Source organism: Daphnia pulex, chromosome 10 (genome assembly GCF_021134715.1).
Source record: "Daphnia pulex isolate KAP4 chromosome 10, ASM2113471v1".
Classification (NCBI taxonomy): domain Eukaryota; kingdom Metazoa; phylum Arthropoda; class Branchiopoda; order Diplostraca; family Daphniidae; genus Daphnia; species Daphnia pulex.
Window position 1 is genome coordinate 10,438,992 of NC_060026.1, and position 27,054 is coordinate 10,466,045.

The 27,054-nt window shown below is 40.3% G+C and overlaps 4 protein-coding genes and 1 long non-coding RNA gene across 6 annotated transcripts; 3 read left to right on the plus strand and 2 right to left on the minus strand.

The window, feature by feature from the left end:
• Nucleotides 1–7,761: 7,761 nt before the first annotated feature.
• LOC124205002 lies at nucleotides 7,762–8,976 on the minus strand. The gene is made up of 3 exons (XR_006879183.1): nucleotides 8,877–8,976; nucleotides 8,708–8,815; nucleotides 7,762–8,631 (listed from the first exon to the last, which is right to left on the minus strand). It is a non-coding gene; the product is annotated as an uncharacterized LOC124205002 (long non-coding RNA).
• Nucleotides 8,977–9,865: 889 nt separating this feature from the next.
• On the plus strand, nucleotides 9,866–13,496 carry LOC124205005 (U4/U6.U5 tri-snRNP-associated protein 1-like). Of its 2 annotated transcripts, XM_046602278.1 has the most exons (14): nucleotides 9,866–9,891; nucleotides 9,993–10,194; nucleotides 10,299–10,477; nucleotides 10,533–10,703; nucleotides 10,761–11,086; nucleotides 11,151–11,412; nucleotides 11,471–11,770; nucleotides 11,836–12,119; nucleotides 12,193–12,355; nucleotides 12,430–12,604; nucleotides 12,670–12,810; nucleotides 12,899–12,980; nucleotides 13,060–13,172; nucleotides 13,235–13,496. In XM_046602278.1, exons 3-14 carry the CDS (start codon nucleotides 10,312–10,314, stop codon nucleotides 13,269–13,271), a joined length of 2,220 nt encoding a protein of 739 aa, XP_046458234.1. In that variant the 5' UTR covers nucleotides 9,866–9,891; nucleotides 9,993–10,194; nucleotides 10,299–10,311; the 3' UTR covers nucleotides 13,272–13,496. The 2 variants fall into 2 exon arrangements, with proteins under 2 accessions (XP_046458234.1, XP_046458235.1); XM_046602279.1 differs by lacking the exons at nucleotides 9,866–9,891; nucleotides 9,993–10,194 and having other exon boundaries at nucleotides 10,276–10,477.
• LOC124205006 (extracellular tyrosine-protein kinase PKDCC-like) lies at nucleotides 12,987–14,485 on the minus strand. Its single transcript, XM_046602280.1, has 3 exons — nucleotides 13,568–14,485; nucleotides 13,252–13,492; nucleotides 12,987–13,193 (listed from the first exon to the last, which is right to left on the minus strand). Exons 1-2 carry the CDS (start codon nucleotides 14,319–14,321, stop codon nucleotides 13,278–13,280), a joined length of 969 nt encoding a protein of 322 aa, XP_046458236.1. The 5' UTR covers nucleotides 14,322–14,485; the 3' UTR covers nucleotides 12,987–13,193; nucleotides 13,252–13,277.
• A 172-nt stretch (nucleotides 14,486–14,657) lies between these two features.
• On the plus strand, nucleotides 14,658–15,660 carry LOC124205007. The gene is made up of 2 exons (XM_046602281.1): nucleotides 14,658–15,037; nucleotides 15,123–15,660. Exons 1-2 carry the CDS (start codon nucleotides 14,867–14,869, stop codon nucleotides 15,657–15,659), a joined length of 708 nt encoding a protein of 235 aa, XP_046458237.1. The 5' UTR covers nucleotides 14,658–14,866; the 3' UTR covers nucleotide 15,660.
• Nucleotides 15,661–19,453: 3,793 nt separating this feature from the next.
• LOC124205008 (protein Optix-like) lies at nucleotides 19,454–26,582 on the plus strand. Its single transcript, XM_046602283.1, has 3 exons — nucleotides 19,454–20,495; nucleotides 23,834–24,399; nucleotides 24,496–26,582. The coding sequence occupies exons 1-3, from the start codon at nucleotides 19,741–19,743 to the stop codon at nucleotides 25,101–25,103; spliced, it is 1,929 nt and encodes a 642-aa protein (XP_046458239.1). The 5' UTR covers nucleotides 19,454–19,740; the 3' UTR covers nucleotides 25,104–26,582.
• The last annotated feature ends 472 nt before the right edge of the window (nucleotides 26,583–27,054 follow it).

Genomic DNA, 27,054 nt, shown 5'->3' on the forward strand with positions numbered 1-27,054 from the left:
AGCGCCAAGGTTTAACACGGGAAGTCTAGATTTCCCTTGATTGTTCTTAGGCCCTTGATTTCACTTCTGACACCAAATGTTATGCACGACATCCTGTCGTATAGAATCTCTATCAGTTTCACCTAACGTACTCACTTTAGCTTTCCTTATCGACCGTTGCCTACGCCACCGTGGCCTGCATTGCCTTTTATTCCCTTTTTTCCTCTTGCATCACGAGGAAGACGATCCATGGTCGTTCACTCTACGTCGCTTGAGTCATAATTTAGTCTTTTTCCTAGTATCCAGTCATTTTTCGAACACGAAAACCCAGATCATAACACTACCTAAAAAATGAAAACTTCGCCATTATGAAATTCTAGGTTGCTGCCTGAGCTTCCTATGCTATATCTTTGTGATCAATTTGAAATTTTTTTACGCCCAAATTTACTCTGACAATTTATTTTCATAAATTCAAACTCAATAAAATTGCCAAACTGATAATAAATCAGATACTTTGGGAGGGGGGATTGTGCATTTGAATGATTTTATTTCTGCCCACTCCCAGTTTTTGCATTTTATTAAGTTTCTTTTTTTACAGGGAATTTCTAAAAAAAAACCTCTAATAGATAGATTTATAGATAGATTAAGGTAAAGTTTTTCTTGGTAATGAGTTATCGACTAAAATGAAATCGATTAATTGTAAAATTGAAAATGGGTGTCCGCAGAGCAAAAAGTCGTGCGGCTTGTCGACTTGTGCACACCGTAGTGGAGGTTGATGGCTGCTACAAGTTTTTCTTGATTCATAGCCTGATTGGTTTTTTATTGTGGACTGAATTTTTATATTAGTCTGCTAGTCACGTGTTATGGCAGACCAGCAATATTTTCGATAAAATGGATTACCATTCCGATTGTAAGAAGTCCAATGCTCATAAATTGCGTGTTGTTTACACTCAGCATTTTGACTTGATTTTTTCAAGGTTTGTTTCTGGACAGAAGTTCAATTCGATTTTTTGAGCCTCCTCTTTCCTTTTCAATAAAAATGTTATCAGGTCCTACAACATAATTTAAAATACAAATTATAAAAAGGTCGATAACAAAGATGACTAAGCTTACAAGCAGCAGCTTTGAGGTGATTACGCGTCCCCTCTACATTGTTGTTGGCACGAATGTTCTGCATAAAAAGTACCCAATGGGAAGGGGGCCAAACAGTGCTATTTATGTAGTTATTATTTATATGTGTACAGAAGTAGCCCAGTAGAATTGCTCTGAATTCTTCCGAATCTCTCGTGGATTTTTTGAGCAGTCAGCTTGAATAGACTAAGAAGCTCTCCACAGTCTTTGTGCGTCTGGCTGTCTCTTCTCTACGAAGGCCAAGTTCTTTTACCTTGATGTTCATGCAAAAGGACTGTCAGGTGGAATGAACAGTCAACCGGCTTGACCACCGAGAATACTCCGTTGGGCGCCTAAAAAATAATTGAAATATAGATAGCTGTCAAATTCTGGTGAATTATACCAAATAGTTTTCTCCAAAATTTTTAATGATAAGCAGGTACGAGGAATGGATATGTTGACCAAATACAATTTGTGATGGGGATGCGACGTGATTTCTTGGTGAATTCCGCTATTCTAACATCACCTAAACCCATATCAAATACATTTTTACTGCATCTATTGGCAATAATATAATATTTTCCATGTTAATGTATTTCTCTACGTACTGCTTTAATGGTGGTTGATACAAAAAACAAACTTAAAAAATAAAATCGCTGTTCAGATTTTTGGTCCCATTTTGTACAATATCGTGATGATTCTTGGGGGGAAAGAAGAAGATGAATCAAAGCCTTAAAAAAGAGTACACTGTCACATTTTAAAAATGTTCCTTAACTTCTTCGTTGATGACTCCCTATTGAGGGAAGGATGGAGACTGCCCGCAACCAAATTCAATGTTATTGCTGAGTATGAACCCAATCAATATTTATTAAATCGTCTCTAGTAAGGAAGGGTAATATTGTGGCTAAAAAAACTTTCAGTGCCACCTTAGGATTAGTGAAAAGTATCCTTTATGTAACGGGTTCATCTTAAGACTCAATAATCTCGGTTAGTTGTTCTTTGTCAAGATTGGCTAACCCATGATATTTTTCTTTAAAGAATCCTTCAATCTTGATTACACTAGTTGATGTTAGCCTTCAAAGTAAGACAATCTAAAAGTGATTATTTCGATGCGTACTCCATCCGAGAAAACTAACTAATATTTTGAATTTGCATTTTACAGTTGCAAAAATGTGTATTATGTGTTGTATCCAGAAGCAATCTTTGTGGAAGTGTGACTATAAATCTTGTTTATTAGTATTTGATGGGGAAGACCATTTTTTTAAATGGAGTACAAGCAACGGCCGTGGAAAGTAAACATCCAAGCCTCGTGTCGAAACAATTACTCTCGGCAACGTTTCCATTCCTGTAGTTGATTATCTACTAGATCTTCCTAAAGTAACCATTGGCAGTGCTGTGCTTTCTTCTCTTCAGTTAAAATTAATCATTTGTTTATTTCAGAGGCGCGAGGAGGATGTCTTGCTGAAGACGAAGCTGGTAGGAGCCGGCTTTGGTTAAGGGCGAACTGCGTCTGTAAAAATCTTAAGTGACCACTTGCATGGCTGTAAGAAGTTTTTTTTTTGTCAGTGTAATTTCAGAAACAAATTCGCGTAGAGTAGCAGAAAATCAGATTTTTATCTTGGACTTGAAGTTAATCAATCTCCTCTCTGCTGATGTCAGTATAGCTCTATGGAAAATGGTTGGTGGTCGCGTTAACTAAACTTTAGCTGTAGATTTCCCAGTAAACGAGAAAATATTTACACGACTAGAGCGTTACATGAATAGTGTGGTGCAGATTACGATACCGTAATTGTATTTTGTGTCATTACACAAGTAATCTCGACCTTAACGGGAGGAATATCCATATTACAGTTTTCGAGGGGCTAAAAAAGATGGGTATGGAGATGTTGATTCGCGGAATGTACCTAACCAGGCAAATGAATCTGAAGATTGTTTAATTTTGAATATGCAATGTAGAACTACTTCAGGTTGACCCACTTCAGTTTTTTTTTTTCAAGCACCTTTTCATTTCAGCCAAGATAATGAAGGCCGTCAAAATAGCTAACGCCTCTCTAAAAGGTGAAAAGTGCTTTGTTTCCAAACAACCTCCGAAGAACAGACAGTGGAATAAATTACATTTAAAGACGGAAAACTAAAAAATTTTGTTTCAACTGGCAAAAGAATTCTTCTGTTTGTGGTAGAGAATTATTTCCCAGTTCTCGGTTATTACGATCCTTGGGATTCAAAAGCTATAGGTCAGAAGAGAAAGCTGAAGCGTTCAACACTAAAAAAAAAATTTCGAACAACTTGCCCGAAAGAGGTTTATTTTAGCAAATATTTTTTTAAGCAAAATTTGCCAATTAAAGCCAAATTAAGCAAAAATCACGCAAATTAAGCAAAAAATATGCGAATTTACAATGTTATCAATTACACACGAAAAAGTTACTGTAATAACTAAAAATCAATAACCAAAAAAATATGTATGTATATTTTATGTTTTGTTAAAAGTCTAATACTGTGTATTTCAAAGCTTTAAAACTTGTGTAAACTGTGAATTTAGTTTTCCAGTGAACGGTTTACAAGCTTCTGAAATGGTTAGAAAAAAATTTATTCCAGGTGGAACAAGATTCGCTATTGCTACCATAACTTTGCGTCCAGTTCAATATTCTGATTTTCAATTCATCTAATTAGAAAAAGACGATTCAATAACCTTCAGTCATTAGTTATTTCTATTTCAATCACTTGAAATCTTGCATTGTCTGCCCAAGGTCACACAACGGCATTTGTGCATACTTGACCATCAAGCTGTTGTAATGATTCACCTAGTACATATAGCCCCAATCATATTTGTCCTTGGGCCAATTCTTTTCAAAATGAATTGATTTTCCTTCGCTGGGAAAATTTATTTCTTCATCATATCTAAGAAACCTAGGTTTTATGTTAATAATCATTATCAACATTTAAACATCCATTTCCTTTTACAGCTACTAGCATTCATCAATTACATACAGTTCACTGTATTGAACCTGTGAAAGTGCATTGTCTCCATCCCGAAATTCCAAGATGATAAACTTGAATTTATCCCGTTTCCCATGTTATTTCTTAATCAAATGGCTTTGTATGTTGCTAACTTCCAGTTGCATATTTAGAATGTGCACTAAAATATGTAATCGTGATTGACCACTTCCTGTAACTTCCTTCACTTTGGACATTCACCCGTGTGGTTTTCATCCAAATTTCATTGAATGCTATGATTAATTTGTACATTGTAAATGATACATTCGACAAAATTGGGATTGACATTACCATTTATTTCGTTAACAAAGTGTGGTACTTAACGAACGGTAACACGCATTATGATAGTCAATATATATGGGGAAGTACATTAACGAAGACAATCGTCATGTAATATTATATGTTCTAGAAAACAAAATGTCTTTTATATTTTGCATATGTGGTTTAAGTTTTTCTTCTGGGAAATTGGATGAAACGTAGACGTCGTATTCTTCAGTATCGTTACGTAATACCATTAATTCCATAATTACATCTGCAATTTTTTGTTGCTCTTTTTATATTTCAACCATTTTTGAATAGCTGTGGGATTATCTTCCATTTTATCAACCTTGATTCTCAATACTCACAATAATTTCCCATAAGTCTAATTTCTCTACTATCATTACGTTGTGCATCTTGACACCTATCATTATTTTCTAAATATTTGTTATAGTAAATATGACCAGGATCAGGATGATAAGTTACTGTTTCGTCTCCATATGCGTGTGGGTTATACGAAAAAACTGGGTCGAATGTGATATCCACACAACGTCCTGTCCCAGGAATATGGATTTCTCCGATAAAATCCTTCTCATTTTCCTTTATACCTCCAGCGATATCAAATTTACCTACCACTTCATCCATTGTTTGAACTACTCCATTTACTGTAGCTTCATTTTCAATAACAGGGTACCAAGAACTATTTACATGAGACTTTCAACACATTTGGGTCCATGATTAAAGTCAATGTTGTTGTAATATTTTACAAGAATTTGTTCTACAATTCCGGTTTCCCATGTTATAGTAGTTTTCTGGTGTTCTGTGAATCCAGTTTCTTCCTTCATTTGTTGTTCCGAATGTACCCCAAACGCTATAAGCCCCACACTTCTGCCTTTTGTAATTTGTAATGTGTTTTTTGTGCCAAGCGAATACGGTAATACAGCGAATAAGAGTAATAAAATCAATCCACCTCCAACAGAAGAAACACTGAAGAATGCAATTCATTATTTAAAATCTTTCTACAACGTCATTCAGAAAGGTTGCCACTTAAACTGGTACTGCCAAAACAATGCTTAAAGATTACTACAGCAAGTGCGATTCACTACCATAACCTAACGATCCACTTAAAAAGCCATGGTAAAAAAGTGTTCACCGCAGCTGGAAGAAGAACTTGCTGACTTTTAAATTGCCACTCAAGAAAAAGGTTTTGGCCTCTCTCCAAAGATGTTGAAAAAGCTTTGTCTATTCCTACTGCCAATATAATGGCCTAAAAATGCCTACAAATGTGTAGAAGAAGAATTATGTGGTCGGGTTTGGTTTGGCATTTTTATGAAACGTAATCCTCGATTATCCATGAAAAACTTGAAAATACTAGCCAAGCTATAGCAGCAGCGTTGAACATGTAGTTATGGACAAGATCTATGGCAAACTCCAAGAACTTTATGAAAAGCACAACTTCACAGCTGATGAAATTATCGAGGTTGATGAAAAAATGTGACCCTACAGTCCTGGATTCAAATAAAGGTGTCTCTCAAGCAGGAACACACTGGGTATTTTGCTATTTCAATCTTATGAATGCCATTAAACTGTACACAATTCGATTAATTTTGTGTAGGGTTATGGTCGCAAAAGTGGTGAATGAGGAAGCAATGTGTCCTTTATCAGTACCTCCGGTAAATCCTATCCAGGTGTTTTCGTTACCCCCTGGTAAACGTTTCTCCAAAATTTAAGACAAAGTTCCCTTTGGCTGGCTTGCGTTAGAAAATCCTTCGGGTTGGATGGGCGAAGAGTCGTTTCTCATCTTTTTAAAGCACTTTAGGAAGCAGATAGTTTGCTTACCTAAAATAAAGTTCTCGTATTTTTGGACAATCATGGATCACACATTGGCTATTCGATTGTGATTTACGCTATAGAACAAGGCATAATCCTTATGACGTTACCTCCACACACCTCTCATTCATCTCAGCCTTTGGATAGGTGTGTTTATGGTCGGTTCAAACTTTTCCTATAAGACGCACATGACTTTTGATTGTGAATTCATCCAGAGCTTCGTATTACAATCTATCATATTCCACTAATATCAGAGGAGCCAATAAAGAAAGCATTTAACCGAACATCATTAAAGCATTTGCAGCCACAGGAATCTTTCCATTAGATCGTAAGGCAATCCCTGAGAAAACATTTGCCTTATCAAAGGCTACTAACTTACCTGGTGAGCTCTTTGTCCTTCTTTCATTCCTTCATTTATTACAGCATTCATTTATTCATTAATTTACATTTTTTTAGCATCCGCTTCTACTCTACATCAAATCAGAACTGCTTTAACCACAACAGAAACATCTAGGAACATAATATTGTCACGGGCAGGTCAATGCGGGCTTCACGTTGCTGTGGCCGACCAGTGCTGCAGTTTCACGGAGCTGGCTCCACGATTGCACGAGCCCAGCCTCCGCCAAAGCACATGCACTGCCGTCACTACAGACCGACGACAGTGCCCAACACCAGTCAAAACGGGAGACCCACACACCAGTCAGGGCCAAACTCGTCTACCTTAAGTCTAAAGGGGGTCGTCTTTAAAGTAGAGGGAACCAAGGTGACCTTATGTCATCGTCGTCAGTCGTCCCCTTATCGTAATTTCCCAGAATTGTCTGCTGATCGACGTCTGTGTTAAACCGTACGCGACAATATTCCTGGATGTTCTCGCTTGACGGTACAATTACTCTCTCCAGTACTCACTCGTTATTCTCTAATATACACTACGCGCAGATCCTCTCCAATCGCATCTATCATTTTCAGTCCGCTTATTGGACATCAGCCGTCATCTTCCTCTTCTGGCGATTCAATCTCCTTGCCCTACTACTGCTTTCCCACAAGCGTACAAGCGGTCTTTGACAGTGGCATCAACTACCTATACTCCTCTTGACTTATTGCAACAGCAACAGCCATCATCCTTCCATTTGTGGGACACAAACTCCCTCTCCTACTACTGCTTTCCCACAAGCGTTTGAGTCGTTTTTTACTGCGGCATAAACTACCTCTACTTCACTTGAGTTCTTTCAACAGCAACAGCCATCATCTTCCACTTCTGGGACCCCCATCCCCTCTCCTACTACTGCTGTCTCAATGGCGTATTTGGTCGAGCGGTATTCGAATATGGCATCAACTTGCTCAACTCCATAGGGCACCCCTTTTGAATACCAGCACATTCTTTAAAGCACACAGTCAGTGATGAATCAAGACCGCGTCACTTTCACCCTTGCGATATTCTACCAATCCCTAAGGTTTCTCAGACTGGGCCGAGAATCCAACTACCAAACAAACGATTGCAGGAGCGCGTAATTTAACCAGTGAACTGGAATTTAAAAAGATCAAAGAGGCACATTAAAATAAACAACTGATAAAACAGAAGCAAGAGGAGGCTGCTTGGAAGAAGGCAATGGTTTGTGCGATTCTGCTAATTATTGTTTTTCATTATGTATATTCATAGTAGTTATGTGTTCTTATCAAATTTCTTCCTAAAAAATTAGTCTTAGAAATTGGGGGACCAAAATGTTGAGGCTCAAACTTCAGCCACGATTGCTGATAAGCCACAAAATAAAAGGAAGAAGAAACCCTCGGCGACTGAAAATGTGAATCTAAGCAACGTCGAGGAAGAAATCATTTGCTTCAGCAATGACGCAGCGCAAGAATGATGCACCAGTACTACGTCAAAGAATTTCAAAAGCAGTGAAAAGTGATTTGATTGACAAATTTTAAAAAATAAGTGGTTGTGTCCTTTAGAGTACAAATAACTAAAATACCTTTGGTTTCTTTGCACTAATTCTAAAAAAGATTTTGTGTATCAAGTTTTTATTTCATGTAAGTTTTAGCCTAGTCTGTGGAGTCACTGGAGTTATTGTTGCTTGTGTTAGACAATTATACTTCTAACAAAATCAAGTTTGTATTAACTGCTTTTATTGCATCAACCAAAATAGTAACACAACAGCTTAATCTACCAATTTTGAGCCATGGCAATCAACACATTTTTTAAGTTATAGCGGAATGTTTGAAATTAGTTGATGAATGTATTCTACGTGGCACACCTTTTGCCAAATCATAGAATCCTCTCACAATAAACCTTCTTCACTAGTAGCCGTCACAAATCCGCGAGTGAACTCATTGATCATTTTCAGTCAAACAGTTTCAACGGGTATGGCGTCCCCGAATTATTTAGGCAAATCAAGAATGACAATGTTACCCTCTGGTTCAGTAACAAATTTCATAGCAGCTTTGCTGCGGTTAACCGGGAACCTATAAACAGTTGATAACAATATTCGGTAACATACACACACAAGAAATTTAATTTGTAATGTGAAAATAAGATTACCAGTCATGTACTACACCAATATGTCTAGTTGATTTCATCTTGCAAAAAGGAAGAATATGTTCTTTGAGGATGTTGTTGTATGTTCTTGAATCGAACTTGCCAGTCACTCTGCACAGAGAAATATTTGGATGGAACGAAGATATACCACCAAAAAACAACACAGTATTACCAGTTTATTTCTCCGAACCAAAATGCAACTCTATCTTGCTGTTTTTGTCGTAACTGGAATTAGGCAACTTCGAACTGGAATTGAGCAATATTCCTAACGATTCAACAAGCGATTCGCCACTCAAAGAGGCCGTTTTTGATTTAGCGGAAATCGTCGCTAGGGGTTCTAAAAATTAACAAATAGATGGGTTTTGTGCAAAATTTTTCGCTAAGTCGATTGCTGAAAACCGCAATCGCCTAGCTTTTGTAATTTGGGAGATTTTTTTAAAAAAACTGAGAGGGGGTAGCCGAAATTTGGAATTTTTTTCGTTTTTTGTGCAGCAGTTTTCTCGTCAACTGCTGCACCTGGAAATATTCGAATTGTTTCATAATGATGGGATAGCCCACCTCTTCAAACAATTTTCATGTTTTTTCGATGCTCGGCTCAGAAGCCGAGATATTAACGATTGAAATTTTTGAAAAAATTTCTAAAAATTTCTTCGTTTTTCGGCCATGCCGGGCTTCATCCTATAAGCCACCTAGCGCTGCGAAAATCGAGAGGGGGTGGTCACCCCAACAGACCCTATATTCAGGGTAAACGTGGTCCGATTTGGAAACTGGAATGAGCGCTCTAGTGAGTGTGTCAGCTACTACGCTTAGCTACTTTTGAGAGCCTAGATGGCTCTGTTTCCAGTTTCTACTTCACAATTCTGACAAGCTCCGCCCTAAAATGTCTGAAAATCGGGGATACGTTTACCCTAAAACCGGGATAGGGAAGCCAACACAGCCGAGAACCGACCAGGCATCTATTGCTCTGGTTCTGCTATCGGCCGCAGTGGTGCGCATCGGCGTAAACTGCGCAGGACTTTTTGTTCGACTACTACTTTTTCATTGGAATAACATCTATAGTCTTTGAGGCGATCAGCCTACCTCACTAGCGAACCTGGTGCGGAATCTTGGAACCCTTAGTATAAACAAAAATCGACAACGACATTGTTCGTTTTGGACTTTTGGTTTTGCCGCACAAGTCTTCACATGTAAAACAAATAGTTAAAAACTATACTGGCCTTAATGTTTTCATTATGTTTTTCCTTTATTGATTTACGGATAAATTTATCTTCTGTTTTCTTTTTTTAAGTTTTATTCAATAGGAGGATTAACACGCCATCTGTTGCGGAATCAATGGATTTGTATTTGTCCCCGCTTTCCAATCCCGCATTTAGCAATTTACCAACACCCAACGGCATCAAAATAAATATTGCAAAAGCTGAAGTCTGCTTCTCAGTTCTCAAGTTCTGAAGTAAAATTGTTGCAAGATCATTAAGTGAATACAGATTCTGGTACCCTACTTTTATTGTTTGATATTTTAAGGAATTCTATTGAAAAAAATTTTATGTTTAAAGAAATCAAAACTTCCCACCTAAGTTAAACTACTTTCTTTCAGTTCTTAAGGAGACATGGACCGAAAAGAAAGTCGCGATCATAATAATTTTCGAAAAAGAAGACATCGTTCCCCATCTAGGTCTCCGTCAAGATCACATTCAAAAAGTTATGCCTCCGTCAAATCCAAACAAATAAAGGAAGATATAAGTCTCAACATTCAGAGCGAAGAACTGTTGACAGGTATGTATTCAAAATTATGTTTATTAGTAACTAGTAACCAATAATTTTTTTTAAGGAAAAGGGAATGATGAAAGACCAGTTGCTAATTCAACCAATGATACTTCCATTTCGATTGAGGAAACCAACAGAATAAGAGCTGAACTTGGTTTGAAGCCATTGGAGATTGGAGGAGAAAATTCAAATGTTGAAGCCAGTACTGAGAAAAAGGATGTTCATGTCCCAGCAGGTAATGATTTCATTTAAATGTCTTTACTTGTACAATTTAAATGTGGTATTTCTCTAGAGAACCTCCGTGAAAAGAAAGCCACAGAAGAGTTGAGACGAAAACTAGATGAAAGACGAGAAAAGAGGCAAATAGAACAAAAGCTTGCACAAGTGCGCACTCTTGCTCATACAACAGCTGATGATGATGACAATGCTGTTAGCTGGGTTGAAAAATCAAGAAGGATTCAGAAAGAAAAGGAAGAAGCTAATAAAAGAGCAAAAATGCTTGAAGAAATGGATGAAGCATTTGGTGTAGGAGATATGGTAACTACTGAACTGATTAAACAAAAAGCAAAAGCATACACAAGTAGAGACTTACGAGGAATAAAAGTAGAACATGACCGGGTAAGTCACCGACAACGTATACTTTTATTTGAATACCTGTGTTGATGTTGCTTTATTTTGTTAGGAAATGATAGCTGAAGGGAAAGAAGTAGTATTGACTCTTAAAGATCAAAACATCTTGCAAGAGGAAGGGGATGTTTTGGTGAATGTCAACCTTGTTGATATAGAACGCTACAAAAAGAACAATGAAATCAAGAAACAGAGACCGGGATATCAGCCCTATGAAGAGGAAGAAGTTGATGAATTGGGCCTTCCCAAACCAAAGCTCTTGCTTGCTAAATATGACACAGAAATAGAAGGAGAAAAACATGATAGCTTTGTCCTAGGTAAAATATTAGATTTGTTTTGTTGATCTTTACAAAAATATTTATGTTAAAATTCTAGGTAAAATTGGAGATGAAGAAGCCAAAATGAAAGCCCAAAAGTTGATGAAAGACAAACTCAAAATGCAACAGAAGAAAATTGAATCACTGGAATCGCGACCGCTCCAAATTGCATCTGAATATTATACAGCAGAAGAAATGGTTTCCTTCAAAAAAGTTAAACGTCGCGTCAAAAAGGTTCGATCCAAAGGCGACGGCATTTTAAAAGCTGACGATCTTATTCAAGAAACGCAAGAAACAACTTCGTCAGACTTGGGATCGAGATCTCGAAAGAAGAGAATGGATGAAGAGGTCACAGAAGGTATTTTAGTTTGACTAGTATATTGTTTTATTATTACTTATTATGTCTTGTTTATCCAACGCCAGATTTAAGCGGATTCAAGATTACTGTAGACGAATCCCAAAAAGAAATACGTCAGGCACTATTAAAAGCTAATAAACTAAAAGAAAGGAAGGCTGATCAGTGGGACATGAACATGATTACGCGGTCATTAAAACGCGAGCCTTTGGAAGAAACGGAAGGTATGGAAGAGGATCCTCTGAAGAGTAGTATCATACTGAATGCCACAGCAGAATTCTGTCGTACTCTTGGTGACATACCAACCTATGGTATGGCAGGCAATCGTGATGAAGACGAAGATGAGTTAATGGTAATTCATTGCATGAATGTTTTTTTTTTTTTGGTTTTGACTTTAATTAATTGCGTTTCTGTTTTGGCAATAGGATTTCGAGCGACAGTTGGCAGAAGAACGCAGAAGAAATCAAGAAAAAGAAGAGCGAAAAAGGGAGGCTGAGCGTCTTCAAGAACGCGGTGGATGGAATGTTCTGGAACGTGAAAACGATCAAGGTTCCGACGACAGCATGGATGTCGATCGTAATGAAAAGGGTATGTATACTGTGTTCTCGTCACTTTTATTGTTGTCAGTGTTTGCATTTTTTTCTTTTCTCTCTGTAAAATAGATAACGCTACTGTTATCCTGGACGAGGAACCTGATGTCGGCTCGGGAATGGCTGCAGCTTTGAAATTGGCTATGAGCAAAGGCTATCTGGAGAAAGAAGAGAAGAAGAGGATAGTTATTTCTAAGTCCGCCCAAGAGCTGCAGGCGCAGCGCTACACCATAGAAGATAAAGCAGCGTACAATTATTTTGTGTTTTGTTTATACGATATTCAGTTATTCTTATTTTATTTTGTTATTTCAGCGAGGACGACAAATATTCAAGAAGAAATCGTTTTGATGGCCCGGTTGTAGAATTTAAAGACAAAGAAGGCTACAAACCTTTGCCAAAACTTGAGTACATCGACGATAATGGCAAGGCAATGTCGACTAAAGAAGCTTTCCGGTATATGCTTGTTTTTTTTTTTGAAGTGTCATTATTGTATAATGACGTACTTTGTAACCAAATTTCTAAAACTTGTTGCATTTTCTAGACACTTATCACACAAGTTTCATGGTAAAGGATCCGGTAAACTTAAGTCTGAAAAGAGGGCCAAAAAAGATGAGGATAAAATGGTACCGTATTTTATATAGTTATTTTTTATTTGTACACAAGATTGTTTATGCCCTTTTTGCAATTTGTTCATGAATTCAGCTGATGAATCGAATGTCCTCAACTGACACACCTCTGAACACGCTAAAAAAATTACAAGACAAGCAAAAAGAATTACAAAGTCCATACGTGGTCCTCAGCGGGAAAATGGCACCGTAAGTCTCCTATCAATTATTCTAGAAAGATGTATGATTTTAATTTATAATTTTTTGTACAGAACATCAATAGTAAAACCTGGCAAGGGAAAGAAATGAGAAGCATCAAAGAAGTAGAGCATCTGCCAACAATTGCTCGGTTGTCACATTGTTTCCTTTCCACAATTGACGCAGCCTATCCAGGTCCACTTTTTTCTCTCTGGGAACTCCTTCCATCAGGAAAATGTATGATCCAAATTCTTGGAAGGACTTTTGAATGTTCAATTTTGAGTTGTATCCTCCACAATGGCTTGAAATACATTGAATGGTAATGTTCAAATCTAATATGAAATGTGAATTTATTACTCAAGATTTTTTTTATGTGAACTTGTGCTATGTTAAATAAAATACCGTACTTGAGCAATCCGCGTTCGTTACGCATCTGGGCTCACCGACAATGATATCGTCAAGATCGGTCAGTTTCATATTACCATTAATGAGTACAAATTGAGGCCTTCTCAGATCTGCTAGGCCTAAAACACCAACAGGACTATGTTGGGCGTAATTAACTAAATTTGCAAGGTCTTGAATAATCTTTCTTCTCTGATCCCATGTCATTTGCAGAAGTTTAAGGTTGGTCAGAGGATCGCCTAGTTCTGTAGCAATCACTGCATACTTCATGCACAAATTGTCTTCTGATGTTTTGGCACAATAATGTTTCATCTGAATTATGGTTTCATGCTTAAGCTCCTTCAATAAATTTATTTCTTTGACTAATTTTTCAGCAGCTCGATTATGGCACAACAGTATAGACTTGGTTTTGGCACAATCAGTTATATCTTTTCCTTTTAAATTGACTGTTTTGATTGCTATTGGTTGGTTATTTAACTTGGCACTGTACACAATTTTTGTCCACCCGTTGGCAACAAACTTCTCGTAGCTTAAGTGATCAAGTAAATCACAATTCATATGGGGGTCACTATATAAATCCTTTTTGATGCCACAAATCGGGACTAGAAACTGATTTTCTGTGGTGTCACTGATATTTTCAACTTTGTATTGTGTTACAGTGGTCCACAGCAAAGCGCAAGCCACAATGCAAGCAGTTGCCATGTAAACAATCATCAACCCCAAAAACATCCTGTATCGCCATTGCCGTGAAGCACTCATTTCATTAGAGAAGACAGGATTTGGAATCTAATGATAAATGTCACATTTCAAACGAATTAATTGTTATTTGGAAACGTGAGTTCGTGACGAAAACTTGCACTCCAATTTCTGTTTACGGATGACTTGACGATTTTATTTACCTTTTCATGTCAACACTCGGCCATCTAGTGACAGTTTTGACATTACGGCGCATTGTGTTTGACGGACGACTGTAGATGGGGATGTTAAACGGAAAAATCCATTTTTATTGAATTCTCTATGATTTTGATATGAGGCCTAGGCGGGCTAGGCCTAAGACCAGCAGTAATACGTGAACGCTTACTATCGCTTATTTCCATATTCTTAATAAATAATGGCGTGGGACTTGAATTGCGTAAACATAAAGAGTCACGGCTTTCATCGCCGATCTTAGGCAAATGTTTGTGAAGTTTGTCGGATAATACAATAAAATACACATTTAAGATCAAAACACACATTAAAAAGGGGCGGAGAGGACGACTTTCTATCACCTTTGGTACGGCCCACACGAATTTCACCTGGTTTCAATGTCGTCTGCCAAGTTGAGAAGTTTGTGTCAAAATAACGTGATGAAAGTGGTTACCAAACAGTCACGTACGTGTCAAAAAATGCATTTCTGCGTTTTCCTTATCTTGTTTGTTGCATCGATACGTTGCCAAAAGCCGTCAGAACATGTCAGCAGAACAACTTTGCTTGTGGTAAAATTGTATACACACTTTAACTTATTGGCAATAATATGCTTTTCTGCAGTGGAACTAACGTTCATACAATTTTATTTTGCAGGAAGAGCGTGTCAGGAGAACGTTCGTCGGTTCACCAACGGCCCACCCCTCGCAACAGAACATGACTTTGCAGAGAGGACAGACGGAGGCAATGTCGACCTTGATTCGGTCATTTGTCAGCTGGGAAAGGAAATGGCTGGACCTGGCGTCGGCGAATTCGGTATTGGAAATGGCCGGTTATCTGGTCCTGGCCGTCCTCTCCACCTTGGGCATCATCTTCACCCCATTGATAGTCCTCATCAACCTGCTGTTTCCGTCGTTGGCGATTGTCAAGAGGAAACGCAGCGTCGATCACGATGAGCCCCACTTGGATTTCTCCCTTCCGGAATGGATGGACCAAATGGAGTCCTGGGTGAAAACGCACAAGCCAGCCGAGAAACGGTACCGATGCTGTTTCTATCCCAAGGAGCCGCCAGGAACAGGATCTGCTCGATGCTTTCCTCTTTTACCCAAGTACTTGTACCCGTGGAATAATCCTTGTCCCCAGAAAAATGAATATCGTGATGTTACCGTTGGCAAAGACAATAAACTGCATTAAACGAATGTCGAAATTCAGCTTTTTTTACTATCGGATTCATTACAAAAATTTATAGAATCACAATTTGGGGGTTTTATTTTTTTCAATTTTACATTTATTTTTGCACTATTTTCTTCACCAAACGGGGATGATACTTTTAAGCATGAGTTGATTCCTTAATAGTAGTATGGCTACGACTAATTTTAGAATCCGCTCTACTCACGAATATTCATCAAAATAACGATATAAGATTACTATCTACTCAGCGTCCGGATTCGAACCTTGGCATTGTTAGTTTCCTACGCTAGCCACTATACCATGAATTGATTTTTTTAAATGTAATCAGGTGTCTTCAATTTTGGTTCTGCTTGAGATGGCCGGCCGGTGCAGTCATTTTTCTTTGTATCTTACCATATTTCTCATTCCAATTGTAAAATTAACAATCCAGTTGGTCTAGTGGTAAATGACATCGGTCCGACGCGGAAGACCCGTGTTTAAGTCGTTGTCAATGATAAAAATAATAATCTGCATATGTTTAATTCAACTGGCATGTACACTGCATGCCATTGTTATGTTTTTTTATGGTAAATTAACGTCATAAGGTTCTGTCCTCCATATGAGAAGATACCTATCTTAAAATTAAGTAATTTAATTTAATGACTTCTTCCATGGTCTTTAGTCTTTACTTAGTAAGTAGATCTAAGTATAGGGAAAATGAATGAGAGTGTATTTCTAAAGGTGGAAATTGAGTAAGAAATTTTAATAATTTTACATTTAGAAAATACAGCACGATCGAAAGCAGACTATTTTAGAAATCCCAAAACAGTCGAAGACTCGAAGCGGTAGCCCGACAAGCCGAAAGTGTTAAAGAAAATTTCAATTCGGGAATAAAAAGATGATTCTTTTCATCGACAATAAAGCAACGATAGGAATCAATAAATTTCTTTACTTTGTTTTTGTTTTTTTAAGACTATTTCTTGTTTTGATTTTTTGCTACGACACAGATTGTCACCGTAATTCTGTACTGGGTGGGAGTCAACACGACCGCGTCTTTGTAATCAAGAGCAGCTAAACAACAAATGGAAAACGATAACAGTGTGTAGGCTATCCACTCGATGCTGCCCACAAACTTTTTTTAAAAAAGAAGAGTGACGCGGTTGTATATACATTTGAAAGTTGAACAAGTCTCATCGGATTCTATTGAAAAGAAACATGTGTGTGTCAACTCTATACAGCCGAGTGGTTGTGGAAACGGAACTCATTAGCGGCGTCGACTATCTACGCGCGAGCAGCTCGCGGGGCCGTGTGCGGACGAGAAGAGAAGTCGTCCAGGGGATCTCTCGAGGGGCCAAAGTGATTCGTCCGGGCTATTAGTGAGCCGGCGGCCGCAGTAGCAGCTAGCAGCAGTCGCTCTGTGTCAATATTGGGATACAAGCGACGACGCGTATTCAGCCGGCAGCAGCCGGGCGGCAAGGACAGGAAATTGGACAGGCCGCTGGTGAAGAGACCATTTGATCGAGGAAATAGCGCGACCACTGGCTGTGTTGTGCCGACGCTCTCTCTCGATTCTCTATTTATATAAATATAAAGGACGAGGATATAGTATAAGAAATAATAAATATAAGAGAGAGAGACCAATGTTGGAACGATTGATGGTATACACATCGGGGTGGCATTGTTGGCGCGATGGATCGTTCGTTGTTACTCATTACGAGGCGACAACATCGTAGACGCTATATTGAATAGGGATCGACCAGCAACAGTCTCTCTCACGTCGTCGTCGTCCCCTCTGTACACTTAATAGTTGTGTGTGTCAATGGCAACTGCTGATGGCGTCACTCACTTTCTATATCAAATACGTAACACATATATAGAAGAGAGAGAGACTATTGCCGAGCTGCTTATTGCATATAGGCGAGGCCGCCGCATTGTTATCAGCTACGAGAGTATGTAGTACATATCCGGAGGCTGTCCTATTGCGCTGTCAGACGAGTGCTATATAGATTAATTTGGTGAGCATCTCCGTCGTCAAGGCAACGTAATAATCGGATAGCAACAACAACAACAAAAACCGCTGGCTATTTCCTCGGCTATTTCAAGAATTTTTTAGGTTGTTGCCTGCGATGTATTGACGTATTATATAACGGAAACAGGGCCTATTCATGTTTTATTCACCAATCTCGTAATAATAATATTACATCGTACAATCAATGTATCATCTCCCTTTATATTTTTCTTTTAACACAAGAAGTTTATATACATTAGAAATGACAAATTCACACGCCCTTCTGATGATGAGGTGTTAATGCGAGATGGAAGCGGATGAATTCAAGTATTTTTTTTATTATTATTCCTGTCCCATATGCGCTCCTGTATGATAGTCGTGTATAGGATCCATGGGGGATGCCTTAGAAAGAAGAGGATGGGGTGAGAGAATCCCCACCGCGAGCCGATAGATCCTTCTCTTCTTCTTGGACATGGTTGTGCTATATAGATTGATGGAAGAAGTGAGCACTATTATTATAGCGACACTCGTATATTTGGTTGTGTTGGGTTTACACCGTTTCTCTTTCACAACACGGCGGGTCTCGTAGTTATTCTCACCCTCTTCTATCAAGAGGAATGTCTCTATTATATATGTGTCGAAGAATGATAAAGGGAAATTGTCGCTCCTCCGTGTTCATCATCTATAGTGTAGGGTGTGGTATACAATAGGCCTGTATCCTACGTAGTGACAGTTTGGCCGGACATTTTTTTCCCTGGCACTATCAGGAATATTTTCATACGTATTTTCATCTTCGAAATAATAACTTATTCTGATTGATTACAATTTCTACATTATACATTGATAAACCTATGCATTTTGTAGTCTTAAAAATAAATCTGGTGTTAAATTTGATGAATTAATTAGGTATTCAAATAAAATCAAAGTTTGACACTGAATATAGAAAAAATTATCCCAACAAGTGCTTCAGTGGCATTAAACAATTTTTTTCGTCTGGATTTGAATATGGAAAGCATTTGAAAGAAAGGATAACCGGCGCGTGCGCTTTAGTCGTGAAAAAAAAGTAAAAAAAAAAAAGACGCAGCCGGAAGATAATGCATAATAGAAAGAGGGGGGGGGGGTATATACATATAAAAAAAAGAAGAAAGAAGAAGCGGAGATTCTATGGTATGTTTAAAAAAGAAAGAAAAAGAGTAAAAAGGGTGCGCACAGTATACATAAATATGTATATATATATACTGGGAGCTGCTAGCTGCTGGCTGTGCTGTGTGTGTATATCAAGTCGGCGGGATCGGAATGATACCATTGGCCCACAAGTTTCTTTGCTCACCCACCCCGAGCGAGATGGGAGGGTGCCCAGGTCCTGGGCTCCTGGCCCTGTGCTCGGATCGTTGGCATCATCATAGACTCTAGTAGCAGTTCGTAGGCAGCTATAAGAAAGGGAGTCGGAGGGAGAATGGAATGGGTAGAAAGAGAGGGGGGGAGAGAAATCCCTCCCCCGTCGCAGGCAGGTTGAGCCAATGAGAAGCCTGCGAGTAGGACAATGGCCGCCATTGACTCCTTCGTGTCGCTCTAAGCTATCGATATAGTCATGATACCAACTAGCTCCGCCCTCGCTTCCTCGCAACTCGTATCGCTTTCCTTTGGCGAGGGAGGAGCTGGGCTGGATGTACGTCTGTGTGTCTCATGGCTTTTATGGTTGGGATGGAAGGGGGGGGGGGATCTCATCCACTCTGGCCTTTCTCACTCTTTTATCCTCCCTTCTTCTTCTTCGAGACTCTTTTACATCCCATCAAAACTAGGCACCGAGGAGGAGGATCGACTGGTCCCACTTACACCCCGACGGTCGTTCCATCCACACCTGTGAGTGCTGCTGCGCTGCGCTGGCAACTGTGTCCCAATCCCAACTGTGTCGCTCTTCTATGTGCGTCCCCTTGTGTCATGTCTTTCTAAATTGATTGCGAATTTAAAATCAACCAAAACAGGAAACGCGAATTGGACGACACGCCAGCGGACATTTATTTTCGTGGCGAAATTCATCGGTAAAAGAAGAAGAAGAGAAAACAAAAAAAGTGTCTCGACGAGTGTAAACAGACGATGGCTCTGGCGGCCGGTTCGTCAGCCACATCAGCTCCAACGGCCGGATCGAGGAGCTCAGCGGCAACACCGCCGGATCAACCGACTTTTCCACTCATGCCGACTCCGCTCTTTCCAGGAGGTGGCGCAGGTGCTGGTGCTGGCGGAGGAGGTGGTGGTGGTGGAGGAGGACTGATCCCGCCACCACCGGCGCTCCCGACGCTGAATTTCAGCGTCAGCCAAGTGGCGACCGTTTGCGAGACGCTGGAGGAGAGCGGCGACATTGAGCGACTGGGCCGGTTCCTCTGGTCGCTGCCGGTGGCCCATCCGAACATTGGCGAGTTGAACAAGTCCGAGGCGGTGCTGAGAGCCCGGGCCTTGGTCGCCTACCACATGGGCAACTACCGCGAGCTCTACCACATCGTCGAGTCGCATCGGTTCACCAAAGACTCGCACGGCAAACTGCAGGCCATGTGGCTCGAGGCTCACTACCTGGAAGCTGAGAAGCTGCGCGGGCGACCGCTCGGACCCGTCGACAAGTACCGCGTCCGCAAGAAGTTCCCGCTGCCCAGGACCATCTGGGACGGTGAGCAGAAGACCCACTGCTTCAAGGAGCGCACCAGGAGCTTGCTCCGAGAGTGGTACCTCCAGGATCCTTACCCGAATCCCACCAAGAAACGGGAACTGGCCCAGGCGACGGGACTCACGCCCACGCAGGTCGGCAATTGGTTCAAAAACAGACGCCAAAGAGACCGGGCTGCCGCCGCTAAAAACCGGTTAGTAAAAAACAAAACTAATTTCCAAGAGTTTTGCTTAAATAAGACCGGAAAAAAACTGACTAAATATTGATGTCTAAATTTAAAACAAAAATGGGCTTTCTGTATTTATAGTTTTCTTCCTTGCTTATTAGGTAAATAACTATGTATAGGATTCTCTAATAATCAGCGGATCTTTTCCTGTGTTTCGGCGATTTGATTTGAGAGCGGCCCGCGTCTTTATTATTGCCATGATACGATCCTCTTTTGTAGAATTTGTGGTAGCCTACAAGAGCTCAATTTCACATCGATCGTTATTTTCCAGGTGGGGGAGTTATTATACACTATAGAAGAAAGAAAGGGGGGGGTATATAGACAAAGGGGAAAAGATTAGGGATGAAACGATAAGTAATTGGAACGCACCGTCGGGTGGCCAACTCTCAATTACCCATTCATTTATTACCGAGACCCATTTCCGACCAAGTATACTATACGTTTTATTCCTTTAGCTAGAAGAAGAAAAAGCTGTGAAAAGACAAATCCCATATTTAGTCTATAGCTAGCTGTAGGGAGTTGCGTCTATTTGACTGCTGCCGTTTTTGTTCCATCCACCAGTTAGTGCGGTGGTGAACTTTATCTATATCCTACCTGGTGTTCTGACTAATTAAGACAGTGGGCACACAGGTATACGCTCGACTGGAGGGGCCAAGGGTCTAGCCGATTATTTAGGCCTCTTATAGAGCTGCTGCCATTTCATTCATCGAACATGGTAAACCACTTTTGAAATGTACTATAGGATCTCTTGTGGAAAAGCGGAGGTGTCCGTCGAGTGGGAGGCGTGTTGCTTTTGAAAAAATAAAAGAAGAAGAAAAAGAAGAAGAGAAAAAGGGGTATATAAAATAAGTCATCAACTGTCAGCTAATTGCTGCTGCTGATCGGTCGGGGAGCTGTCAGATTTGCCACGTTTGACCACCACTTTTTCTGGTCTTTTTCCTCTTTTATTTGTGATGCAGGCTTGGACTTAAGAGAGTAGCTTTTGTACATATTGTACATGTACACACACACATGGAAATGGAAAAAGAAAGGATAAAGGGGACCATTGGATGAGGGGTAGAGGAGATGCATCCTAGAGAAATCTAAAGCTCAGAACTCTATTGTGTGTATCAATGTGGTCGTTTGCTCGACGCACGCTGATGCTAGAGCTGCTGCTGCATATTGGAAAAACGGTTCTATATTTAGTGAGGGCCTCCTGCTGATTGTCATCGTCGTGCCCTCCCCTTCACACGTCCTCTCTACCAGGCCCGTAGGACCCATCGACAGCATCATTCAATCTGAATGCTTGCTGCTGCTGCTGCTGCTCTGTTTTTATTTATTTTATTTTTCCTAGGAGAGATAATCGCAATTCCATCAGTTTTAGCTTTACTACGTTACTTTCGATTTCGTATCCTAAAAATAACAGCCAAAGGATTTGCATTATGTTAGGCCTAGTAACAATTTCATTCGAAATTCTTTTTTTAAAACAGTCAAAATGATGATAAATCACTTCACAGTGATAAATTCTTGTGAAATTATATCAAGTGGAATGAAAAAAGAACAACAAGAAAATTCACCGGTAAAACGTCAATTGTTGCGTTCACGCAACCGCATCGCGTTGTTTTTTTTTTCTTTTCAGAAAAGCAAATGATTGCAACTTCAGGAAGTCGTTAGGCGACAAGAATTAAAGAACAAAAGTATGGCGCATCCACAGCTTATAATATATATCTAAATAGAACTGGCTTTGTACTGTACAGCACGAGCGCTTTCCCAATCATTTGTTATCGTTATCAAACATTTTTCGAGGGGGAATGTCGTATATGCATGGGAATCATTCCGGCCCGGAAGATTTTTTTGTTTTGTCGACTGCGGTTATATTTCACACAAGAATAACGCAGGGCTCCGTAAGACTCTAATGATGTTGACAGTTGATTGGTTACTTTGTCTTGATTGGACCAGAAGCAGAAGGCGCATTATATTAGTCAACTGTTACACGGTCGATAGTTTCCCATCCGGCGATATACTAGTTGTTTTTTTCTTTTCCCTTTGCTGATCCATCTGCTGTTTGATTCGAATCATCAACTCGATTGCATCAAGCACCTGGCATCCGCAATAATAATAATCTAGAACGCGGTGTAGTAGTAGTAGGCTACAGTTGACTCGCGACAGTTTCGATGGATAATCGGTTCGCTCGTCCGGAACTGATTGCAAGGCGCAGGCAGATATCATCAAACATTTTCCTATCCACCCCAAAGCCTAGAAAGAAAAAAAAGAAGAAGGAAATCCTTCCACTGGTGTATTTAGCGGCACATATTTATGCCGGACCTGTACAGCCACGACGCGTATAAATATAACTGCAGATTGGGTTGCCGCTGTACACTGGATGACCCCCCGTCCGCTCGCGATACTTTGTATATATTTAGGCTGTGTGTGTGTGTGTGTGTATATCTTCCAGGAGAACGAGCTCGTTGTTATCAAAGAGCAGCACAGCACCTTTTCTTTTATCTTTGACTGTGTTTTCTTTTTGGGAAATAACAAAAAGAAATCTACAGGGGGGCCCCCTGAAAAACTAAAAAAGATTGGGAATATAAGAGAGAGAGGGGGGGGGGAAGGGCCAAGGCTTTTCCTTGAAAAACTAGACGAATGCCATCCGGGCGGAAGTGATAAGACGCCATGCTGAGTTGAGAGAGCCGATCAAGCGCGGCTGCTGTGTATTATTATATTGACACATGAAGTTTATAGACGGCACACAGATGATGATGATGATGATATATATTTCGCCGCTGGAATGCTTTATAACCAGTCAAGTTGATACAGAGCAGCAGCAGCAGCCGTCCTGGACGATCATAATGCGGATTTATTTAGACGGCCTATATAGGCTAATGTACAATTGATAGACATGTACGGGGCTGGCCTACGTACAAACACAACGCACTCGATAGTTCACGGATGTTTTAGATGGAAATAGAGAAGGGCTCACTGAAGCGGAATGTAATCCTGCGTGCCGGAAGCCGATCCGAGGCTATAAGCTATCAAAAACCCCACCAGGAATGCTATTATATCATGTTGTTATATATACTGGCCGACTGTACACTATAGATCTAGGCCTTTCATCCGTACAATAATGTGTAACGCCCGCTTCTTCTTTACTGAGCAGATTTGGGGTGCTGATTAACAGATCAACATTATATTTCATTTTATTCTCCATCAAATTCTAGGCCTAGTTTATATTGTTAAAGAAAAATGTGATAATAAAGCTGAAATGAATTATTGTGACATCAAATAAACTAAACTAACGAATGATTGTCCGTTTGAATGACACACAGGCGGATGGGAGGTCACGGAGGACACCACAACAGTTGCAACTATTCGTCAGGGTCTTCGGCCGGTGGCGGACCGACTAGCAACAAACGCCATCGACCGGATCACAGTCCCAACGGAAACGATTCAGACGACGACGTCGATCTGCTGATGGACGACGCCAACGGATCGGGTCCTCTCAGTCCCGGCGCTGAATCGCTCATCGATTCGGACAATTCCGACATCTCGCTGACGGGTCCCCCGTCGCCGGTGGGCGATTTGACTTCCGCCGGAGCTGCGTCCATCACTCCCGGTTCGGGTGGTGGTGGTGGCGTCGGCGGCAGCGACGCCGCCTCCATCCTCAAGTCCAGCATCGGAGGTCAACAGTCGAATGCGCTGGCCATGTCGGCCGGTGGACTTCTCTCCGATTCCATTCACCATCACTCGAGAGATCGCGATCATCATCATCACGCGGCCGCCATGGCCTTGTCTTCGGCCGGCCTCATTGCACCGCCGCCGCCATCCCATCACCACCATCACCACCCATCGGCCTTTACCTTCGGACACCACCCGCATCACCACCCTTCATTCGGTAGGCCGTCGTCCTTTTTTTATCAAAATTTTGTTAGATTGGAAAATGATTTCGGACAGTTTTATTGACGAATTTCTTTTGTAATTGATTTAAAAGGTGCGAATTCTCTGATGGCAGCAGCGGCCGGTCTTCACTTCAATTTGGCGGCGTCGCTGGGCAATGCGCCGTTGACTCCGTTCGGAGCTTTCGGCAATTTGTCCAACCCTTTTGCGGCGGCCGTGGCGCCGTTCGGCGTCTCTTCTCGATTCAACAGCAACCGGCCGAACGGCTCCAGCGGCGGCGGAGGTAAACCACCGACGTCGTTCGACATGTCGCTGGCAGAGACGCTGGGCCATCACCACCACGCGGCGGCGATGGCTGCGGCGGCAGCGGCCGCCGAGCTGGCGGCCTACCATCACGCCGCCCAGCAGCAGCACCACCAGCAGCAGCAGCAACAGCAACAACAACAACAACAACAGCAACAGGCCACGACGCAGTCGAGCCTCGTCAGTCCGATTGAGCCGCTGAAATTGAAAAGCGATCTCATCATCACCAGCAACAAATCGAACCACAGCGAGAGCAGCCACAGCAGTCGAAGTAGCAACAGCAGTCAGCACAGCGGAAGATCGACGCCGCCGACGCCACCGACGCCGCCAACACCGCAAAAGACGTCCATCGTCCATCACCAGCACGAAATCGTGGCCGAAACTGGGACTCAGAGTTAGAAAAAATCTCCAATTGTTCCAAGTCAAAAGTCTGCTGTAAAAAAAAGTAAAAGAAAAAAAGAAATCACGTTTTGAATTAGCTTGAAATTAATTCAGTTTTCCCCACTAAAATTCGTCACTTGAACCCAAAAAACAAAGAAATAGAAAAAAGACGTTTGTTGTTGGCGCAATGAATGATTTGTTGGCGTGGACGATTGTATAACTATAAAACTTACATATTTACTATAATAATTATTAGAGCTGCTGCATTTTCTTGGCCCTTATATAAAAAGAGACAAAAAAATAATTCTTTCATTTTTATTTTTATTTTTTTTTTGAATTACTTGTGTGTAACTGTGTATAATATTTCAGTGGTTTTGTTTTTATCTTTCGACCTCTCCGCGTCTATTACTTTTTTTTTTACCTTCTCTCTCTCTCTCCACCTGGTTATATTGGCGATTTGCATCGCGTTCGATGAGCTTTGTACATGACACATGGACATTGATTTATTCCACCTCTCCTTTTTCTCGCCCTCCCATTCGTGTGTACGTGAGTGTTCTTTCATTTTTTTTTATTCATTTTTTTATTTGCTATAGAGTACGGACGGTTTGGTCACATCTACCAATCGTCCAGTTTTGGTTACATACATATTATAATTATCAAACTACCCATGGTGTATATCCGTTTATAATCTTCCCTTTTAATTTTCGGTTTGTTTTTTGTGATGACCTTTTTTTTTTCAATGATCAACTTATACAATACGAGAAGATTTAAAAAAGACAAAAAAAAAAATGTTATTTTGAGATTTTTAAAAAATTTCCTTTTTTGGGTGTGTGTGTGTGTGTGAGACTGCTGGACCTATCTGTTTGTCCTGTCCTATCTCTCCTCTATATAGCCAGCCTCTAGCTATAGACAGCATCCGCCCATATCCGGCGCTTCATCGATTCACTACGCAGTCTGTTGGGCTATACTCTGACGTGTGCTACATAAAAAGCTGTCCAGATATAAACGAAAGAGAAAGAGGGGAGGGATAACTTTTTTTTCGGCGTTCAAATTTCTCGATTGGCTTATTGAAACCGACGAAAATATTTTGTTTGAAAAATGGCCAGGGATGACGAATCATCGGCCGATTTTAACACATTTGTTCCTTTGGTTTTCTATTTTTTCATTTCCTTTGGTTCTTTTTTCAGACAGAAAAAGAAATGAGAGAATTGGTTGTTTTTATCCCGATTTTGATTGATATTATATATTCATCATTTATTCATAGTCACGCGCACGTTTCAATGTCTTTAGGATTTATTGCAATCATGACCCTTTTATTACTATACATTCGATTTGTCTTTTTGTTTGAATACTGTGGCGACGACCTCATATAGACAGTCCTAAAGAACAGAAAAAAAAATCACACGATTGAATGACACTCTACTGACTCACACATCAAGAAAGACAAAACAACCAAAAAATGAACAAAAAAAAGATAAGCAGCTCGCAATAAACCTTATATAATACAACATAAATCGGTTGAATTTCAGTCTTTTTTACTTTCATTGGAAAATGAGAATGACGGATTATTTTTAAATATATAAACCCTCGACGCTATACACAGCAAATAATCCCGTGTGTATCAACATAAATAAGTAATCGCCCGACGTTGGTATTTTATTATTAGCGTCTGTGTGTGCTCAACAGATCGAAATGCCGCGCAATTTTCACTGAGGCTACTGCTGTCTACAAAATAATGCGATTCATATTTGGCATGGGGGTGACGAGTTCTGGTTTGGCGGGGGGTTATGTAATAATAAATAAATAAATAAATAAAAAAATTGGGTCTATTGGGGTGGAACTTTTTGATGATGTAATTGTGGGGGAGTATTTTCATCGGCGAACGAATATTCAGCCGCGCCGCTTATATACAGATCTACGTACGTACACTGGATGGCCGCCTGGCTGGTTCATCCGCCGCTGTCGACAT

Bases quoted from the DNA above. Each gene is read 5' to 3' on its own strand.
- LOC124205005 (XM_046602278.1), top strand. From the start codon at position 10,312: ATGGACCGAAAAGAAAGTCGCGATCATAATAATTTTCGAAAAAGAAGA. The intron at 10,704-10,760 runs GTAATGATTTCA...GTATTTCTCTAG, and splicing joins GGATGTTCATGTCCCAGCAG to AGAACCTCCGTGAAAAGAAA. The intron at 11,771-11,835 runs GTATTTTAGTTT...ATCCAACGCCAG, and splicing joins GGATGAAGAGGTCACAGAAG to ATTTAAGCGGATTCAAGATT.
- LOC124205006 (XM_046602280.1), bottom strand. From the start codon at position 14,321: ATGAGTGCTTCACGGCAATGGCGATACAGGATGTTTTTGGGGTTGATG. The intron at 13,493-13,567 runs GTACGGTATTTT...ATTTCATATTAG, and splicing joins AACGAACGCGGATTGCTCAA to ATTTGAACATTACCATTCAA.
- LOC124205007 (XM_046602281.1), top strand. From the start codon at position 14,867: ATGTCGTCTGCCAAGTTGAGAAGTTTGTGTCAAAATAACGTGATGAAA. The intron at 15,038-15,122 runs GTAAAATTGTAT...TTTATTTTGCAG, and splicing joins GCAGAACAACTTTGCTTGTG to GAAGAGCGTGTCAGGAGAAC.
- LOC124205008 (XM_046602283.1), top strand. From the start codon at position 19,741: ATGGCTCTGGCGGCCGGTTCGTCAGCCACATCAGCTCCAACGGCCGGA. The intron at 20,496-23,833 runs GTTAGTAAAAAA...AATGACACACAG, and splicing joins GCTGCCGCCGCTAAAAACCG to GCGGATGGGAGGTCACGGAG. The intron at 24,400-24,495 runs GTAGGCCGTCGT...TTGATTTAAAAG, and splicing joins GCATCACCACCCTTCATTCG to GTGCGAATTCTCTGATGGCA.